The 15,494-nt window shown below is 41.8% G+C and overlaps 1 protein-coding gene across 1 annotated transcript; it reads right to left on the bottom strand.

Annotated features, from left to right (window-relative positions):
- Positions 1-14,211: 14,211 nt before the first annotated feature.
- On the bottom strand, positions 14,212-15,015 carry LOC127762301 (60S ribosomal protein L26-1-like). The gene has a single exon (XM_052286789.1). It carries the CDS (start codon positions 14,910-14,912, stop codon positions 14,439-14,441), a length of 474 nt encoding a protein of 157 aa, XP_052142749.1. The 5' UTR covers positions 14,913-15,015; the 3' UTR covers positions 14,212-14,438.
- Between the last annotated feature and the right edge of the window lie 479 nt (positions 15,016-15,494).

The raw sequence follows: 15,494 nt of genomic DNA, 5'->3' as shown, positions 1-15,494 counted from the left end.
TACTATTGGCTAGGAAATAAACAAGGCATGAAATACACATGGTAAAGTGGTCTGATCTAGCTTTCCCTAAAGAGTTTGGGGGACTGGGGCTTACTGAAACTAGAATACTGAACACTGCTTTACTAGCTAAATAGTTGTTTAAGATTGAATCCCCTGATAAGAGTTTGTGTGTTGAGCTATTGAGGAAGAAATACCTACACAATGGTGGGATGTTCCAATGCTCCCCTGATAGAGCTTCTCAATTCTGGGTTGGGGTGCTTCGTGCAAGAAAGTGGATGAAACTTGGGTCAAAGTGACAGGTAGGTAATGGTACTCTGTTAACGACCAAATTTGATGTGTTTTTTGCATCAACATAAGCTGGGCTGGGCTTTGCCTAGCACACTCCCGCACTGGGCTTTCAATATAAGCCGGGCCACTGGCCTTTTTCTAAAAAAAATTAGACAGTCCAAAAAATAATCTTGATTAATTATTTTAAACCACATATGTCATCCTAATATACCGTGCTTCATATAGTTTTCTATAATAACTAATTACAACAAACATGGACGTTGAATCGGCTGTGCAATTAGGGATGGGCCAAATGTATTACTAAGTCCATACAATTAAAAATAGTCTATGAGCTTAGTTGGTTTTTTTTTCTTTTCATCAGGGAGGCGACCGCAACATGAGAAGGGGGAGGAGACGAGGGATGACCCTTTTTAGTAAGATATTTTAGTGGTAATTGTTTGCACTTTGAAAGCATGATTCTACAACTTCCCCTTAAATGTACTTTGAGACGCATAGAACCCTAAGGTCTTCTTTGTAACGGAGGATTTTTAAAGGATTATTTAATCTAAATTCCTGCATAAACCCTGTTAAAATCTTGCATTTGATAGAGCCCTAATAAGAAAGTGAGAACATAGAAGTGTTTTTCTCTTTTCTGTCATGTTCAAATGGAGAGAAGGTTTGATCATAATTTACATATATCTCTCTCCTATTTTAATAATTGTTTTTAATTACAAGATGTTAATTCATTTCACTATAGTAAATATATTCCCTCGGGTAACAAACATTTGGATATATGTTGTTTAGGTCATGCCTTAAAAAAAGGCCAAATTTACTACAGGACATTCACAAAGTGCGGTCTTTGCTAGTAGACACCGTAAGAACATGAATTTGCTCGAGCACACTCTAAAAGTGTGGTAATTTGTTGTAGGACACTAATACCATTAAAATATTATTTTCACTAGATTGGTGAGAATTTATATAAAATGACTTTGTTGCCCATAGCTTATTCCTCCATCCATTCCACTCATGCGCAACCCGCAGAGGGAGGGAGGGCATGAGAAGCAGCGATGCAACTGTACCGCGCGGTGGCGACGACCTTGCCGCGGATCGGCGAGCGGTGCAACGCTTATGACTACAGAGTGGGGGGGGGGGGGGGGGGCTGCAACGTCACGAGCAACATGGGGCACGTGTGCGAGTGATGGCAGCACAACGGTGAGGACTACGTGGTGGGGCGGCATAGCGGCGCTGACCTCGTGGCGGGGCGTGCGCAGCCTGCGACCTCAACGCAGCAGGGGGCGATGGTGACCTCGTGGTGAGGCTGCGAGGTGGTAGGGTGCAATAATGGCGAGTTCACGGCAGCACGCACATGCATCGTCTATCGGGTTTCAGCGCCTGGTGGCAGTGACTTTATGACGGGGTGAGCATGCACGGTCAACCGGATTTGGATGCCCTCTAGCTGCCACAGCAGCTTCACCGTTGATGCATGTTGCTTGAAGAAGACTGTGAGAAGGGAGAAGAAGATGGGGGCAAAACTGATATTTTATATGGTTTCTCTCTCATCAATTGGATGCATGTTGTATTTTAATGTTTTTGGTGTCCTACAGCAAATTATCATACTTTTGGAGTGTCCTTGGGCAAATTTCACGTTATTTTGGTATCCACTAGCAAAGACCACACTTTTTCAGTGGCCCGTAATAAATTTTGCCTAAATAAAATTTCAAAATTTCTTGGAAGCATTGGTTGTATGATGGTGGAGTTCTAGGTGCATGACTTCACCCACCACAATTCAAATCTGAAAGTGCATCTAAGCCTCCTAAGTGGGTTTTGGAATATCGATGACAAAGCGGTTAGTACACTAACGTGTTTATTAAGGACATGTATAGGGATCAACTTCAACGGAGATGTTGATTGAAACAACAATGAACCCTACAAAAGAAACGACTAGTGGAAAATGGACTCAAGACACCGAAGCGTCGGTTTTCTCTTTATTTTGAGTCTAGGAATGTCCCACTATTAAGAGGCTCTCGTGCATATGGTGTAGTATGCGTTGTCTCAAGTGCTCAAGAAATATTTGATGAGATATAAAATTCACAACACTTACACTTTCGGGGTTGACAGGGTTGGTCGGAAGTTCAAAGGGGTTGGGTATCCATTTGAAGTGTTATGTATAGCAGCTGATGTAGCCAGAAGTTCTGGCAAAGAGTTTTTGTCTGATATTTCAAAAAAGGCCACAAGTTCTAGGCCTAGGAGGGTGGAAGTTCATGGATTAAATTGTTGTGAGTAACAGCTAGTTGGCCAGTTGGGATATTTATTCCCCTCCTTTGATAGGTTGGTTGGCTCATTCTTTGAAACACACTCCCAGTACTCACTCTCCACCTTGCATTAAGAGAGATCCTTGTGAGATTGGATAAAATTTGGGCATTTGAATGCATTTGAGAGCTTCATTCTTGAGCACTTGAGTTCGAAGCCAAGCTAGTGTTCATACTAGTTACTCTTGGAGGCCTTCCTTTCTAGGGCTCTAGGTGGTTTAGGTAGGGGTGGGCAGAAAAAGACCGAATCGAAAAAACCGAGACCGAGACCAAGAAATTTGGTCCTAGATAGTGAAAGACCGAATTTTGTTCGATCAATTCGGTTAGTCTCCTCGAGTAAACGAATAGACCGAAAAGACCAAATTAACAAAATATGCCTAAATGCAACCTACAATCCACTAATTTCAATAGGATTAAACTATAATTTTCACATCCCTACTTCTTCTAGGCATGCAACCTAATAAGAGTCTTTACTCATACATGCTTACGAATTTTTTGTGTGATTTTTGTGTTGAAAATTTCCATTATTTCTTTGCGTATATGAAAATGTTATTCAATTTCGGTCAGGATCGAGACCGAGACCGAATTTGTCGGTCCTGACATTTTTGTGTTGAAATTCGATCTTCACTTTTCAAAGACCGAAATGACCAAAATACCGAAGACCGATACCAAAATTTTCGGTCATACCGAATGCCCACCCCTAGGTTTAGTCTTATCATGCGCACTTCCAACCCATGTGGAGAGCCCGAGAAAAATTGTGAATGATCTACTCCCCCTCCACAAGGGAAAGTGGTAAATTGAGTCAAAACCGAGCTTTATCTTCGTGGTCGTTTGGCACATTTAGACCAGTCGAATGCGACCTAGCTCTTATGAGTCCCTCAATATTTAGGATCGTTGGATCCGAACTTCGGTGAAAAAATTTGGCTTCTCTCTGTACCGTTATTACTTCTCTTGACTCAATCTATGCATGTGGTAGTTTGAGCTAGTGGGTGTTTTACTTTTCTTAGTCTATAGCCCGCATTCTATCGTTTGGTTCAAATGGTTTTTGATGTTGAGCATAGTTCTTACTAATACAAGTTATATTTTTTCCTGTTTACATCTAGAAACTCCGAATAATATAATTGACCACAAGTTTTGATCCATTTAGTCCTATTGACCCAAGGGACTCTCAAAACCAATATAAGCATACATGTGGTTGTGATTTCAATAGAAGTTTAGTAAGGGGCAGAGATTTACCACTGTCCTTTGCCGTGTGTTAGAGGATGCATTTGGTGGTGTGTGAGTGTGTGGTTCTTTTGAGATAATGGACTATACTTTGCTTCAAAGAAGTTACATCCACTTATTACAAATACCCGTTCAATAATTAAAGAGCAAAAAAAAATTACTCACAAAGAGCACTAAAAATTCTAGAGGTGAAACATCAATCTTAATATTTTAATATTGTAAGATTGGATGTATGAAAATAGTATCTGTGTTCGCCCCAAAAATAGTGTACATTATAGTATGTTTTGTCGAGTTTTATAAGTATGTTATGACAAAATTTAGTTGTCAAAGCTGCATTAATATTTGAAAACCTTATCGCCTCCGATACCATGTGTTTTGTGACAGTAGATAGCAGTTGTGTATTGCCATTAAAATCAAGGGGGTACGGCCTGCAATAACCAATAACGATTCAGCATCGTGTGCACTTGAAATCTTGCTGAAACAATTGGCCAAGTGGAAGCAGAGGACGGAGAGTGACCTGGACGAATGGACATGAGCCTTACTAATTAGGTTCATCCCCCTACGTACAAGAGCCTTTAATTGGACCCATTTCTGATGTATTAAGTGGTCACATTGCAGGCACAATTTATACACATATATGTTGTTTTTCCAAAAAAAAAAAGTTAATTAGGTAGCACATCTAATCTGGAATCTACATGGTACACGTGCAACTGAGATAATACTAAATTGCATAAAGATAAAAAATATATAGTGAGTCCCCTTCAGCTGAGGTTCTTATATGGTACTAGTAATTGATTGATATGATGCTTTTGAAGTAATAATTTGGCATCTGTCGGTGATCGAAATTTCCATTTGATTTCTGAAACTAGCATGTTTTCCGCATGAAAAAAATATGCAGTGGAAACTACGACAAAAAGTCTTTTGCATAGAAGTCCTGAAAAAAATCGAAAAAACATTCTCGTATGGAGAACTTCCATCATGTAGCTTACATGGTTTTCCACGTATATATTGGTTTACACCATATATTTACCCTTTCATCCTAACATGCATACTACTATTTTAATATATATTCAATAACAATCTTATTTAAACAACCAATATATTCTCAGTTTCGCATCTCTTCATTAATCAAAATATTCTTTTTATGTGCGCATATATATAAATTTGTTATTTTGGAAGTTTCCAAGTTTTTCAGCCAGATTTCCTATGTGTGGAAAATGGGATATGGACCATTAATTTGTGGGGTGCAGTGATGACATAGGGTGAAAAGGACGTTGGATCGTATATGGGACAGTTGATATGGCAAGATCCAATTATAGAGCATAACTGTTTGCATTTGTTGATATATAGTGGGAACCTTGGGAGTCTGGGGCAACTACTACAAGTTGGTACGTACTCCAGCCCGCTAGCTTGCAACTCGGTACGTATCAGCAGTGGAGGAGGCACAACCGTAGGGGACCTGGATATATTTGCAGAGCATATATAGTTTGCAGTGTGGAAACAAATGTGTAAGGGCATCTTCAAACATGCCATGTAAATTACTGTTTTTACTATCCATATGTAAATATATACTCCCTCCATACTTATAAAGGAAGTCGTTTAGGACAATGTTTAAGTCAAACCTTGAGAATATAAATCATAAATAACTCTTAAGTTGTTGAGTTTGAAAATGTAAAAATTATATGTATAGATTTATCTTGAAAAATATTTTCATAAAAGTTTACATATATCACTTTTTAATAAATATTTTTATAGAAATAAGAAGTCAAAGTTGTGTTTTGGAGACCGTGTTGCTATCCTAAACAACTTCTTTTACAAGTATGGAGGGAGTATGATCCATGAAGTAGTAGTGCGTGGTGACACTAGCTCGTTTCTTATCCTGATCCGCCCTAGCGAAGTTACTCTTATGTTTTTCTTAAATTTCTCCTGCTTATGCAATTTTACATGCATCATAGAATTAGAATTAATGTTTTCCTTTTTTTTTTTGCAAAAATCTGCAATTAACCTTCACAGTTCTCGATGGACCAGGGGGGGCATGACAAGTGGGAAGCCCACTTTTTGGCAATTGGAACTGGCGTGCTCTGCATTGACCAGTGTCAACAGGATACTCGACCAATCAAATTCAATCTGCACCGTCAAAAGAATCCAAAGGACCACGATGACGGCTGATTCCAATGCCAGCTATACATGGTACAGCATCCGAGGCTCCCGGGCCGCTGCTGCTGCCCTTCCATAATTTCGTGGTCCTGTATACTTCTTCTGTCAAAAAAAAGGTCAAACTTTGAGTTTCCGTGTCCAACTTTGATTGTCCCTCTTATATGAAATTATTTTATAATTTATATTTTCATTGTTGTTAGATGATAAAACATAATTAATATTTTATGCATTACTTGTCTTTTTAATTTTTTTCATAAATTTTTCAAATAAGACGAACGGTTAAACATTGGGCACGGAAACCAGAATTTGTTTTTTTTTTTACTGAGGGAGTACTTGTTTTGGCAAAATAGTACAACACCACCATATACCACAAACGGGCCGGGCACTCGATCATTTCAGTCCTTTTGTTTCAGAAAGAACAGTGTACTTGGTGCGTAAACCTATGAACCCAAAGAAATTTCTGTCTATCAGTTCATTTTTGAATTCTACACCAGGTGCTTATTAGTTTCACCGTTTGAAACTAGTACTTTTTTTAACAATGGAAGATTTATTAAACTCAATCAATTATATCACGATACCATCATAATGAAATTAAACACTCGTGGCCTTTACAAAACTAAGATGCACACAGCTAAACACACTGAATTTGAAAAAACTAAGCAAATGATAGGAATGATTAAGAGCCATCAATCCGTAGACTAGATCGTCACTTATGTTCTTGGGTTAAAAAAATCTCCTTAGCCACCCGCTCCAATTGCTGACATGCCACGGCAATAAAATCCTGCAAACCCGAATTTTGAAGGATAGCCCAGAAACAGAGCCAATGAGATAACCCACAAAGGAGAATCAATCTTTCTATTATAAAAAACGGCATCATTCCTGCATAGCCATAATCCTCAGCTAGCTTTCCATTAAACTTGTGATAAAGGTTGTGATACCAAATGTATATGTATCTGGAGAGCTAAAGATTCTTAAGTAATTATTTTTAGCGTGATAGCAACATGTATAGGCATGCAATAAAATGCATAAGAGCATATTCTGCATCCCGTGAGTAGGTCGCTGGTTAATGCGCTAGGATTGAGTGCTACTGCTACACCAACATTGTAGGTTCTCCTTTGAAGCAGCGACCCTGATCCGCATTTATTCACTCTAGCAGATACGATGTAGTACACAATCATCTTGCAATATTGCAAGTCTTTTAGGGCCTATTTACTTCACGAAAAGAAAATTTTTTGGCGTCACATCGGATGGATCGGAAGAGATTTTTGGACACGAATGAAAAAACTAATTTCATAACTCGCCTGGAAACCGCGAGACGAATCTTTTGAGCCTAATTAATCCGTCATTAGCACATGTGGGTTACTGTAGCACTTATGGCTAATTATGGACTAATTAGGCTCAAAAGATTCATCTCGCAATTTTCCCCCTAACTATGCAATTAGTTTTTTTAATCTATATATAATGTTCCATACATGTGTACAAAGATTCGATGTGATGTTTTTGGAAAAAAATTTAGAGAACTAAACCAGGCCTTACGATAACTTTTTTTAAGATAATGGAATAAATATTTCAGCTTCCAAATCATATATACGATGCACACTTGCGTAAGTTTTTAATCAAGACTTATTTTACTGAATTGTTTTGTACAAGTACACGCTAAACTGAATTGTTAATCAAGACGTACCCTAATAACCGATAGGAATGCAAGTGGAGCGGGCAAAAGTGGGATTATTTTGTCCGCTTATTTTACTTCTAGTTTATTTTGTTTTTTAAAATTTAAAATATCATGTAGAAAAATAAACTAGTAAACAGGTTTTTATACGGATGGTATGATTGTCCACTTACATCAGTAAAATAACCGGCATGCAGCCATCTCAATCTGGAGTAAGGGGGTGTTTAGATCAGGGGTGTAAAGTTTTGGCGTGTCACATCGGATATTATATAGGGTGTCGCATGGGGTGTTCGGACAGTAATAAAAAAACTAATTACAGAATCCGTCAGTAAACCGCGAGACGAATTTATTAAGCCTAATTAATCCGTCATTAGCAAATATTTACTGTAACATCACATTGACAAATCATATAGCAGTTAGGCTTAAAAGATTCGTTTCATAAATTAGTCGCAATCTGTGCAATTAGTTATTTTTTTAGCCTATATTTAATACTTTATGCAGGTGTTCAAACGTTCGATGTGACAGGGTGAAAAATTTTGGGGTGGGATCTGTTAACAGGACCTAAGAGACATCAATGATGTTGTTCTTGGATATTTTTGGCATCCATGAGTCGAGATCCCTGTTGGAGCTGGGCCGAGCAAGAGCAGCCAGTGAGCTTCTTTATTGATTCTCAGCGAAACAGACAAGCAATGTGACAGAAATGTTCAGGAACGGTTTCTAGATATAAAACCATATGAGCACAGCACAGGAAACTTGAGAGAAGCTGATTGGATGGTCGTACAAGTACAACTTTATGGGGCGCAGTAATGCAGCGGTAGCTAGCTGCAGAGGTTGAGCTTTGGACAAATTCAGGCCTGGGCCACTGTAAGGAAGAGGAGCACTATTATTTGCAGAAACATGATGTTATGCATCTCTGAACACGGTGACGACAGCTTCCAATAGCTTAGTCTCATATAAAAACAGTCCCCAGAAGTCCAGATCGGCTGCTTTAATTCACTGGTCACGCCATCAAAATGTTTTATCACGATCGAGTTATTAATCAGACAGTACGTTAGCTGAAAGCTCCGAATTCATTTTTACTACTACCAGTGCAAAGAAATTGGAAATTTAACTAGCTGGAGTAGTAGTATCTCGATCTGATGAACCATTGCATTTGCAAGCATGGATATTGAAATATGCAGACAAGCAGGGGACGACTAGGATTAATGCTGACAAGGAGAGATATGCAGACAAGCAGAGACGACTAGGATTAATGCTGACAAGGAGTATGCGTGCATCATGTAGCTAGCTAGCTTTGAATCCATGATCAGGGGGGTGTCGACATTCAGACTGTAGTCGACAGTGTTTGGCCTCTGTTGATGGCAACGAAAGCAATAATCGGACGCAATGAGCACAGTGATCCTAGCAGCATTCCTAGTACCAAGTTGCCAACGATCTTTTGAAAATGGACAGAGTTCCAAGTAGTTAGGGCACAGTGCAGCCCACCGTGTAGCGGCTAGCCCGCCCATGGTTTTGCACTACATGCGCTTTTGCTTGCAAATTTTTACTTGCATATGATCATTGGCCGTCGTCTCGATCAGCGCTAGTAGCTGGGGATCGAAAAACAGGTGGCGCGCGCACTAGCAGTATAGGCAGGGGCAACATGGCAATGTGCAGGGTTTTCAGCGTAGTGTTTCTCACTTGTCAGTGTGAGTGTATTAACGATATCAATGATCCATTTGCATGGGACTAGCTATAGCTCGACCTACTTGCTGCAAGGACAAATAATGTTGGTGCTGCTGCGTGTTTGCATCCAGATTGATGTTACTACTAGCTAGTATTTGCGCATCTGATGTCTTGCTACATGATGTACTGACCCTCGACCTAGAATCCTGGAGTGATGGCTTTTTCTTAAAACATTATTATGATTGTTATTGTTATTATGGTTGTTGCCTTGCAACTTGTCAACAGAGAACAGACTAGTGCTTGTGCTCGATCGATTATATATATATCAATGGCTGGATTAATAAATACGTGATAGATCGATCAATATGTATTATTCCCTCTATCCTAAAATATAATAACTTTTAGCTCTCAAAATTTGTCCTAAAATATAACAACTTCTCCACTAATATTATCTTCCCTACCAATCACAACTCTCCACCATTCACTTCTATCTACTTTTTTAATAACCGTGTCCAACCCTAAAAAATACTTATATTCTGGGACAGAGGGAGTACATGTCTATAGCAGCTAGCTGAGGCTTAGCTTGCTGAACTTCTGATAGCTATAGTTTCTTATATAACCTTTACCTCTTCAAAACAGCCTGGCTATATATATCCCCATCAAGATTCTACTAACAATCTATAGTGTTAGAATTCAAAACATGAAACTGGAGTACATATGCTAAGGATTTTCCGGGATGGGCTACTCATCGGGTCGGGGCTGCTTCTCGGAATCTCGAGCAGCTGTGTGGCTACTTAACACCAGTCCAGGTGACGGTCGGTATAATGAATGGACTGGACGGATCGATGAGATGCGTGCGTACATGTGGTAGCACAGTGGAAATCTGCAGTGTTGGGCGCTACGGCGGCTGGCTGATTGGCTGGCTGGCTGAGGCTACCTGAATCATATCGATCGAGTGGGACACAAGGGGTCCAGTTGAGATGGGTGTGTGGATGCCTGAATGACACGGCGGCGAGAGGGGAGCACAGTAGCTGACAGCCAAACCAAAAATCGTGTGGTCGTTTTTACTTCAGCTTGGAAATTGAAGGACGTTTCATTCATATTCAGGATCAGGAGTGCAGTGCCGACGTACCGAGCCAGGCGAAAATCAGGCAGGCAGGCGATGTTACAATGAGCCCGTGATGCATGACGTGAAGCAGTGAGAGGCTTGTAGTTGTTGTACAACACAACTGCAACTCTCACAGACGTACGTAGGCGGCTCAACTTGGCAATTATGGTCTTGCTATATATGATGCTCTCACTGTTAACGCGACGCCGAGGGCCCAAAGAATCAATCGATCGGTGAGGTCATGTCTTCACAAACCATGGGCGCTACACGGACATGGCCTGGCTTCTTGGGTCCCTCGTCTCCAATTGCAACAGCAACTGCCCGGGGAATAAGTCAACTTTAATTCCCTCGAACATGTGCGATTTGTATCAATCTAGGGGTGAAAACTATATGGAAATTTCCGAGATATCTAGTTATCGTTTCCAGTATGCATCGACCGTTTCAGTCGATATCGGTAATTGTCAGTGTCACAAATGGAAACGGTAATATCTTCCAAAAATGGGATGGAGGTTTTTCCGACCATTTTATCGGTAATCGTATTTGTCCAATAATTTCCGTCAAAATTCCAAAAAAAATACAAAAACTCCGCAGCGGCTTAGCCAGCCCAACCCATCGGAAGCCCATAAATAAAGGAGATCTGGTAGGCTTGCAACCTATTAGTAAGGGGAACTTGCTAGGGGAAAGCTCAGTTAACCCTAAGGTGTGGCAAGTGGACTTTGTTGAATTTCGGTTTCCTCAATGATGTTGAAGTATTGTTGAACTTTGTTTATATTGTTCGTCGTGACTTCCAACCAATATTAGTAGATTCCGTTTCGATGGTCCTGTTTCCGATATAACGATATAATGATATTGTTGTTGTTTTCAGGTCTACTGTTTCGATTCCGTTTTCGAGAAAAAAATATGCAAATGAAAATGGTAGAGGGTTTTTCCAACCGATTTCATCCTAATATCTCTCAACCGAAATGCCGGATATCTTAACCCCCAAACTATTTAAACCGATGTAGTTTGACTTCCTTAGCAGTTTTGAGAGTCATTTCCGCTGACGTGGCTCGTTAACTAGTCCAACCGACTAAGTTAGCATGTGAGCTGAGATGTCAATGTCCCTTCTTCTTCCTCATCCTATCTTCTCTCTTTCTTTCTCCCGTCTCTTTTCTGCAGCAGCACCCATGGAGAGGACATGGATGCCCGAGCCGCTCGTGGGTAAAGAACGGGGCGATGGCACTCATGCTACTAGCACGATCCACATCATGCCTAGAATTTGGCTTCTACGTGTACTCGGCCATTTGATGTTGCTGCAATTCTTGCTTCCACCACCGCTTCTGGGATAGGTCGGAGTTGGCGGCGACAAAGGTCGACGTCGACGAGAACACATCAAGACCGACCCTTCCAGAGTGGAAGCTCATCAGGAGCGGCATTGACAACCTCCCAGCTCCCCCGACGTCAAGCTGCATCGACAAGGAAGACTCGACGACGTCGGTGAAGAACCGATGCAAGCGATAGGGGATCGAGGTGCTTGCTCTGGATGCACTCTGTATCTGTTTTGGGATTATCCATGAAATCGTTTGGACATTTGGGGTATCAAGAATTTCTAGACCAAGGGTAGAACCGCAGAAGCGATCTACATCACATGCTTGTGATTCGCCAAGCTATCACTGGCCTCCTCAAGCACCCACGCTATTGGCACTAGAGCGAGGCGGAAAGGAAGGAGGAGGGGAGGCTAACGGTGTGTAAGGTCGAGGAGCTCGATCTCCATAGGTCTCTAGTGAAGGTGGCGGTGTTGCGTGGCATGGCGTTGCTCGACGTATATCCTGTCCGCAACTGATCTCCAGAGGTCTCCGACAAAGGTGGTGAGCCAACGTCGTCACCTCTATTTGGGGAAACTTAAGATTTTGAGAAGTAGCTGGTGAGAATCTAGAAAATCCGAGTGAAAATTTGGCTTCTATACAATTACAACTTCTCAGAATCCAAATAAAAATCTAGACTGTTTGAAAAAGCTTCTGGCAACTGCGGCTTCTAAAAGAATATCCAGCTACCAGAAGCTCCCCCGAACATATGGGCAATGGAGCAAGCGACTACTCCCTCCCTCCCTAAAAAAGGAATCTAGGATTAGATGTAACATATTCTAGTACTATAAATATGGACATATGTATGTCTAGATGTGTCACATCCGATACTAGGTTTTTTATGGGACCGAGAGAGTAGGCGAGTATGCACGTCAACAGACGAGAGAATAGAGATGGGGAAGAAAGAGGAAGTGATGCTGATATCTGGGCGCTGTTTTCTGATTCAGTCGATTAGAATAGTGATTAGAATAGTCAACACGCCACATCAGCTTGTTAGTGGTTCAAGATATCACCTATATTTATTTGAGGGAGTCAAAGTGGACTTGATCTGCTCGCACCACAGATAAGGCGTCGAGCTGACCCATTTGGTCTATTCATGGACTTCGGAGACATGCCCAGGAAAGAGCACAGCCATATGATCTCGTTTTCCATCCCCTCGACCGTTTTTATCACCAACATCCGTTTTCAAAACTGATGCAAACCAGATATTCGATTGACAGATACGGTTCAATATTCATGCTTACGCATAAACATAGGGATCGACTAAAATTCCATGGAAATACATTGCCATTAATAACCCCGCATACTAGAAACCATCATAATGCACAACAGCAACTAAATTAGACTGAGGGGCGACCCGTATCACAAATCCACAATGCACCTACTTCATAAACAGGGCCAGCTTATTGAGGAATCAAAACGCCATCCCTCACAGATGCGCTTGTGTAAGAAACCTTTCACATAATTTAACATGTCAGCCGCTAAATAAGAACAAATAGACTATCTGGTACTCTAGCTATGTAGTGTGTCCAAATGCCTGAATCCCGCGGTAAATAAAGGTGGAACGCACAATCATCAACACAGAAATGTTGAAAATGTTGCTACAACATGACAATAAAAGGACCATAAGGGAAATTCACTCCCACAGCCGTGAAAGCACAGGAAAACCACATTGATCGAAAGACAACTCATGCATCGGTAACCCTGATGTCTTAGCTGAGCAATTCAAACAGAGCATATGCGTAGCCGTATTGGAAGGGTCACCACTAGAAAGCTAAGGTGAACTACATTCTAGTACTATATAACCATTCAAAGTTTCAAACAAAGCTCAATAGTAGAGTAGAAAATTTGATGAATCAACAGAAAAAACTTTGCCAACAAAACATCATGTGAAAGCAAGATGCTACCAGCCAGCCCAGCCTACTAACGCCATGCTCCGTATGCATCATATCATACCAACAATAAGATCATTTCAAATCGATTCAATATAGGAATATAATATAGAGGAAGTCATACACTCATAGCAAGGTATAATCAACAGTCATCCACTCAACCAGATACTTCCTAGTTCACGTAGGATCCAAACGAAATGCCAGTTGCCCTAAGGAAAGCAGTATGATAGTGCAACACCATGTCGAATTAAACTACAGTGATGTGTTATAACCTGAAATGCTCAATTTAGAAGTAGGACTATGAGCCTAGCTGATTTGTTACAACCTGAAATGCTCAACTTGAGTAAAACTAAGCCTATATGATTTGTTACAGCCTGAAATGCTCAACTTGAGTAAAACTAAGCATATATGATGTGTTACAACCTGAGATGCGTGACTCAGAGTCAAATTAAGGGACTAGACATCATCCAGAAAACCAGAGTCTTATCAACCTAGAATCATTCGGTATATCTAGGTAACACAGTCCATGAAATGCCATTCAGTATATCTAGGCAACACAAACAAAACGGGAGCATTTAGACTTATAATGATTTCTTCATAACTCAAAATCCCAGACAGAGCCACATCGTAGATATAGATCAACATCAAGGATCCAAAACTCTCATGGAGACATTTTCAACGATAAAGCAGCAAGCAGTGTTCAGGTAGCATGAACTCCTAGCAGAAGCAGTTGATAGCGAAACAAAAGCTAGATAAGGAGGGGGGGAACAGTAGGAGCACCAGCAGATCCGACCCACGAGCCTAATCGATCTCCTGGAGCGAGGCGCCGGTGGCGGCGGCACCCCCGGCGGCGGCGGCGACGTCGTCGGCGGTGAACTTGCCCTTGGCCTTGTCGGCGGCGCGGCCGCGCGCCTTGCGGTCGAGGATGGCCTTGCGGTCCTTGTCGAGCTTGAGCTTGGTGACGACGACCTTGGAGGGGTGGATGCCGACGTTGACGGTGGAGCCGTTCACCTTCTCCCTGGTGATCCGCTCGACGTGGATGACCCAGCGGCGGCGGTACACCTGCACCACCTTCCCCTCGCGCCCCTTGTAGCTCCCCCTCACCACCTGCACCTCGTCGTCCTTGCGGATCGGGATGGACCGCACGTTGTACTTGTGGCGGAGCTCCGACGACAGCGCCGCCGACATGAGCACGCGGCGGACGGACGAAGGCGCCGTGAAGTGCGCCTTGCGGCACTTCCTCCGGGAGCTCGTCACGCGTGGGTTGCGCTTCATGGCGGCGCCGGCGGCGGATCTCCTTCCTTACCTGGTCGTCGGCGGCGGCGGCGCGGCTAGGGTTTTGGTGGGCGAAGGAATGCGTGGAGGCGGCGGGGTGGGGAATCTATACCTCTGGGTGTGGCTCTAGCTAGGGTTTTGCTTTGCTCTCCGCTACGTGGCGGCGTGAAGGCATCCGATGAGGAATGGATGGTGCAGATTTGATAGTTGGGAAGCGCAGTTGGGCTCGTTGGGCTTAGAATTATTCTTTGTTTTTTGTTGGGCTGAGAATTATTTTACGTGGGCTTTAATATGAACTGCAAACTGCATAGTCTAAATAAGGTTTCAGACATTACAGATGACTCGATATTATTACATCATTGCTTAAGGTTTCATGCAGCACAACTTCGATATAATGCAAGTATCTAAATCCAGATCAAATGGTTCGATTAGAAGGAAAAATTAAGTTTAAAGAGCACATTCTGAAGACAATTGAAATACTAGCAGGTGAGAATTTGAGTCGTCTATGACTCTGGATGACACGCAAGTAAGCAACAGATAATCAAAAGTGGCTAACAACACTCTGATCCAAAGCTAATGTTT

Source organism: Oryza glaberrima, chromosome 1 (assembly GCF_000147395.1).
Source record: "Oryza glaberrima chromosome 1, OglaRS2, whole genome shotgun sequence".
In the NCBI taxonomy this organism is placed as follows: domain Eukaryota; kingdom Viridiplantae; phylum Streptophyta; class Magnoliopsida; order Poales; family Poaceae; genus Oryza; species Oryza glaberrima.
Note: the sequence above shows the minus strand (reverse complement) of the source record. Positions and strands in the feature narration are given on the sequence as shown.

Bases quoted from the DNA above. Each gene is read 5' to 3' on its own strand.
- LOC127762301 (XM_052286789.1), bottom strand. From the start codon at position 14,912: ATGAAGCGCAACCCACGCGTGACGAGCTCCCGGAGGAAGTGCCGCAAG.